At 45.2% G+C, this 5,324-nt stretch overlaps 1 protein-coding gene across 1 annotated transcript; it reads left to right on the forward strand.

Moving 5' to 3' along the window:
• Nucleotides 1-1,679: 1,679 nt before the first annotated feature.
• LOC133770422 (holocytochrome c-type synthase-like) lies at nucleotides 1,680-4,962 on the forward strand. Its single transcript, XM_062206562.1, has 7 exons — nucleotides 1,680-1,815; nucleotides 1,937-2,084; nucleotides 2,467-2,618; nucleotides 3,025-3,173; nucleotides 3,912-4,031; nucleotides 4,249-4,335; nucleotides 4,644-4,962. Exons 2-7 carry the CDS (start codon nucleotides 1,979-1,981, stop codon nucleotides 4,840-4,842), a joined length of 813 nt encoding a protein of 270 aa, XP_062062546.1. The 5' UTR covers nucleotides 1,680-1,815; nucleotides 1,937-1,978; the 3' UTR covers nucleotides 4,843-4,962.
• The last annotated feature ends 362 nt before the right edge of the window (nucleotides 4,963-5,324 follow it).

The following is a 5,324-nucleotide window of genomic DNA, read 5'->3' on the forward strand; positions in this document are numbered from 1 at the left end:
CCTTTTGAAAACAGGGCAAAAATAAATGTTTCTACTGGCTTGTTGAGCTCTGGCCATTGGCCCATACAATATCTTCCTCTGAGACAGAGCTTGAGAAAGCATGGAGATGCAGGACAGAGAAGTCCAGGTCTCTCTGAGAAATTGTGAGGGGGAGTTAAGACTTGTGGGAGAGACCTGAACATGGCGAGATGGACGGGGAATGACAGAATTGTGAAATACAATGGAGTGTTGTGAGACAATGAAGAATTGTGGGAGTAGAGAGATGTGAGAGAACAAAGTTTTGTGGAATTATGGGAAATACAAGAAGGAAGAGAATTGTGGGGGAAGCGGGGCATTGTGGGAGAAGTAGAGAACTGTTGGGTGGAGAATTATGGGAAAGAAGAGAGAACTGTGAAATAGGGCAATGTAGGAAAGAACAGAGAATTGTGGGAGGAGTGGGGCATTGTGGGAGAAGTAGAGAATTGTGGGAAGAATAGGAAAATGTAAGAGAAGCAGAGTAATGTGGGAAAGAAGAGAGAATGATAAGAGAAGCAGGCATTGTGGGAGAAATAGAGACTTGTGGGACAGGGAGTTGTGGGGGAAAAAGTGAATTGTAGGAGAAGCAGAGCACTGTGGGAGAAAGAGAACTGTGGGACAGAGAATTGTTAGAGAAACAAGGCAATGTGAAAAAGAACCGAGAATTGTGGGACAAATAAAGAATTGTGGGACAGAGAACTATGGGAAAGTAGAGGGAACTTTGACAGAAACAAGGCATTGTGGGAACAAATGGAGAGCTGTGGGAGAAGCATGGACTTAAGAGAGAGAGGTATTGTAGGAAAGAACAGAGAACTGTGGGAAAATCAGAGAATTGTGGGAGAAATAGCATTGTCAAAGAGATAGGAATTATGGGAGAGACAGCGTATTGAGGGCGTGATCAAGTGTTGTGAGAGAAAACAAATTATAGCAGTGGAGAGATGTACTGGAGAGAGAACTGAGGGAGATATAGGAAATTGTGTGAAAGGATGTTATAAGGGGACAGAATTACTATGCTAATACGGGAGAAAATATGGTAATGGGAGAAGAAATGCTGATAGTGGAGAAAATATGCTAATGAGGAGAAAATATGCTAATAGGGGAGAAAATATGCAGATAGGGGAAATTATGCTAATAGGGGAGAAAATATGCTAAAGGAGAGAATATGTTAATGGGGAAGAAACTATGCTAATGGGGAAGAAGATATGCTAATAGGGGAGAAGATATGCTGATAGGGGAGAAATTATGCTAATAGGAAACATGGAATTGTGGGAAAGAGAAGGAATTGTGAAACACTGGCGAATTTTCACAGAAAATATAAACCACTTTGAGAGAAAAGACATATGCCTCTTGATTAACATTTTACAACTATGTAGGAGACCTAGAAGAAGCTCCCGGCTCCTGGCTCCGGTCTGGCCCAGCCCTGGCCCATGGTGGCAATGTCGCGAGTACAGCTATTACCAGTTGAAAAGGGCGCCCGGCCAGGAGGCAGGGCTAAGGAGCGGGGCCTCGCTCTTATAGGTCAGAGAGAAGAGGGCGGGTGGGAATCGCCCTCGGCCCCCTCCTCCAACGCTCCCTGAGTGATGGACGCCGCGTTTTATCAGCAGGCGCGCTGCGCCCGGAAGTCCCGCCTTCGGGAAACGGAAGTAGAAGCGCGCGCGCACGCCAGGGCCGGCGGTGACCCGGCTGACAGCTGTGACCGAGCGAAAGAGAAAGTGGCTGCCGCGGCCGGCAGGGAGCGGCCCTCTGGGCTCGGTTTCGAGGTGGCGCCGGCGTCACGGAGCAGCCCGGCGGAGGCCTGAGGTGCGGAGACCCCCACCCCTACGCAGTCGCCTCGCTATGACGTGGTTTCTCCTCGCCCACATCCCCGCCACCCGGAACCCGGCCCAGGCGCCCGCGTTAATCCGTCTCTTTGTTTCGGCAGCTGCGGGTTAAGAACTGTGTGGAATCAACCCGGATTCCAGTCATGGGCGCGTCTACATCGACTCCGGCGGCAGAGACGGCGAAAGCTCCTGGGCAGCAGACTGTATCCCCTCCTTCCGAGTGCCCGATGCATGACGGGAAAGCCACAGGTCACTGACCCTTTGCTGACCCTTTGTCGACCAAGGAAAAATTTCCATGAAGTTTTTTTTTTTTTTTTTTTTTTTTGACAGGCAGAGTTAGAGTCCATGAGGTGTTTTTGTTTTTATTTTTGTTTTTTTATTTTTCACAGGCAGAGTTCGAGTCCACGAAGTTTTTTTTTTTTTTGAAGATTCCTCATGTGCATGGATTTAAGAAAATTTTCTTTTGCATCCGACATATCCTTTGATTCCATTTTTTATTTTTTTTTTTTGTAAAATCCCCAGAGATTCAGCTCTTGAGAGAGAGATACAGTTAAAAAGAGAGAGAGAGAGATGCAGTTAGAGAGCTACGTGTCCTTGATGCTCACGCTGGTTGTGGACTTGGTGATTTCAGGTTGTCCGGTGACCGTAGGACCGTCTGACTCACAGCATGAGAAGAAAACCTATTCCGTGCCTGCTCACCAGGAACGCGCATACGAGTACGTGGAGTGTCCCGTCACGGGCGCCCGGTTCAAGGCCAAGGACGACCTGGATCCTTCCAATCTGGTAACCCAGCCTTTATGGGACATATTGAGAGATGGACTCTCGTGATCAGTGAGAGGCCGGCGCCGCGGCTTACTTGGCTAATCTTCCGCCTGCGGTACCGGAACCCCGGGTTCTAGTTCCAATGATTTGGGGTGCTGGTTTTGTCCCGGTTGCTCCTCTTCCAGTCCACCTCTCTGCTGTGGCCCAGTAGGACAGTGGAGGATGGCCCCAGTGCTTGGGCCCCGCACCCGCATGGGAGACCAGGAGGAAGCACCTGGCTCCTGGCTTCGGATTGGCACAGTGGGTTGGCCGTAGTGGCCATTTGGGAGTAAACCAAAGGAAGGAAGACCTTTCTCTGTCTTTCTCTCTCACTGTCTAACTCTGCCTGTCCAAAAAAAAAAAAAAAAAATGTGCTTGTTTTATGTAGATGCCACCAGCCAACCAAACACCAGCCCCAGATCAGCCTTTTGCTTTGTCGACTGTCAGGGAGGAGTCGTCCATTCCGAGAGCAGGTTCCGAGAAAAAGTGGGTTTATCCCTCGGAACAGATGTTTTGGAATGCAATGTTAAGGAAGGGGTAAGTGAGGGAGCATGTCGTTTTGAATATCAATGGGTTCACCACATTTATCTCAGAATTAATTGTTAAGAGGTTTTAACCCCCAAACATACAGGAAGAGTGTATGAGTTAATCCGTTCAGAGTAATTAATGGCTTTTTCAGAACTCTCAGAGCTTGTCATCATTTAAAAAAACACACACAAAAAATGTTATATAAAAGGCTTGGAAAAAAGTGAGAGAATCATTAAGAAGTGGTACTCATTGAAAAAATGTGGAATAAAAAATAGGTGATTTCTTAGTATTTCTATGAGTCTTTGTTTTGCTGGCTCAGGAAAATGAGGTTGAGATGAACCTTTAATCTTTGTTTTCAGCATATGTCTATTAAGTTTTTATTTATATTTATATTTATATAAATAAGTGAATATGAAATATTTAAAATAATACATATAATATAAAAATATAAAATATTTTATTAAACTTACTAAATTTAAATAAATTTATTAATATAAAATATAAAATATTTATATAAATATAAGTATTATATAATATAAATTTTATTTATGTTTATATAATATAAACACAATATTTATTAGATTTATAGTTAAAAAGGAGTCTTGAATCCGTTCAGTTTGGTGAAAATGAACATTCTTAGTTCTTTCCTAAAGGATCATGTTTAATCAGTTGTCTTACAAATATGCGGGTTAACTTTTTGTCCCTAGGAATGGGAGTCGTCCCATCTCACCTCCTGTTCTTTCCTAGGTGGAAATGGAAGGATGAAGACATCAGTCAGAGAGACATGCACAACATCATTAAAATCCACAATCAGAACAACGAGCAGGCCTGGAAGGAGATTCTGAAGTGGGAAGTCCTTCATGCGGCGTATGTTGGAGCTCTTAGTCCTTCCAGCACCTCTCTGATTTCCCGAGTCTGAATGTGTCGTTCCAATGATTTGGGGCACTGATGTCTTTGAATCATTTTAGAAGTAAATGTGATACAACTCTGCGAAATGCAGACAGAGAAAAGTACGTCAGACTGGAACGTCATCTTTGCTAAAGATAATATCTTAACAGTCTTGTCTCATATGGGGTTTTTCTAGAGAGTGTCCTTGTGGTCCCTCCTTGATCCGGTTTGGAGGGAAGGCCAGAGAGTATTCACCAAGGGCAAGGATTCGTTCCTGGATGGGGTAAGTTTTGGTGCGATTTTTTTTTTTTTTTATTTGACAAGCAGAGTTAGTGAGAGAGAGAGAGAGACAGAGAGAAAGGTCTTCCTTCTGTTGGTTCACCCCTTAAATGGCCGCCATGGCTGGCATGCTGCGCCAATCTGAAGCCGAGAGCCAGGCACTTCCTCCTGGTCTCCCACACGGGTGCAGGGGCCAAGCACTTGGGCCATCCTCCACTGCCCTCCCAGGCCGTTATAGATCAGTCTTCCTCATTGATTAAGCCAGGGTGGAAGGCACAGCCAGTAACTCTGACCACTGTGTCTTCGTATCAGGTATGAGTTGCCTTTCGACCGGCACGATTGGATCGTCGACCGCTGTGGGACGGAAGTTCGATACGTGATCGACTACTATGACGGTGGCGAAGTCAACAAGGATTACCAGTTCACCATCCTGGACGTCCGGCCCGCCCTGGATTCATTCTCAGCCGCGTGGGACAGAATGAAAGTCGCTTGGTGGCGCTGGACTTCGTAAGCACTGTTCCGTTTGAGACGGAAACTATTTTTTTTTTTCCTGAGAGGCACATTATTTCCATGATGTCCCAGGAACTTCAAAACAGTGTTGGTAATATTAAATCCTTTCATTTATCCTGAATATTGTTGTGTGAGATTAGTGAATGGACTTCAGCATCCGAACACTTAATTTGGTCTGGATTTCCTGGTGGCATTGGTTTGGTGTGGAGTTTTCTAAAAAAAAATCCAACAGCCTTAAACTCTACATCAAAATATTTATATATGGTAAAATGAAGCTAAGTCTTCTGTCTAGAAACAGCAGGGATAGTGAGGTAATACAGGGACCGTGAGATCATACAGGGACCATGAGGTAATACAGGGATCGTGAGATAATACAGAGATCCTGAGGCAATACAGGGACCGTGAGGTAATACAGGGATTGTGAGGTACAAGCACTTGGGCCATCCTCCACTGCCTTCCCGGGCCACAGCAGAGAGCTGGACT

The sequence above is a fragment of the Lepus europaeus genome, chromosome 11 (assembly GCF_033115175.1).
Source record: "Lepus europaeus isolate LE1 chromosome 11, mLepTim1.pri, whole genome shotgun sequence".
Classification (NCBI taxonomy): Eukaryota; Metazoa; Chordata; class Mammalia; order Lagomorpha; family Leporidae; genus Lepus; species Lepus europaeus.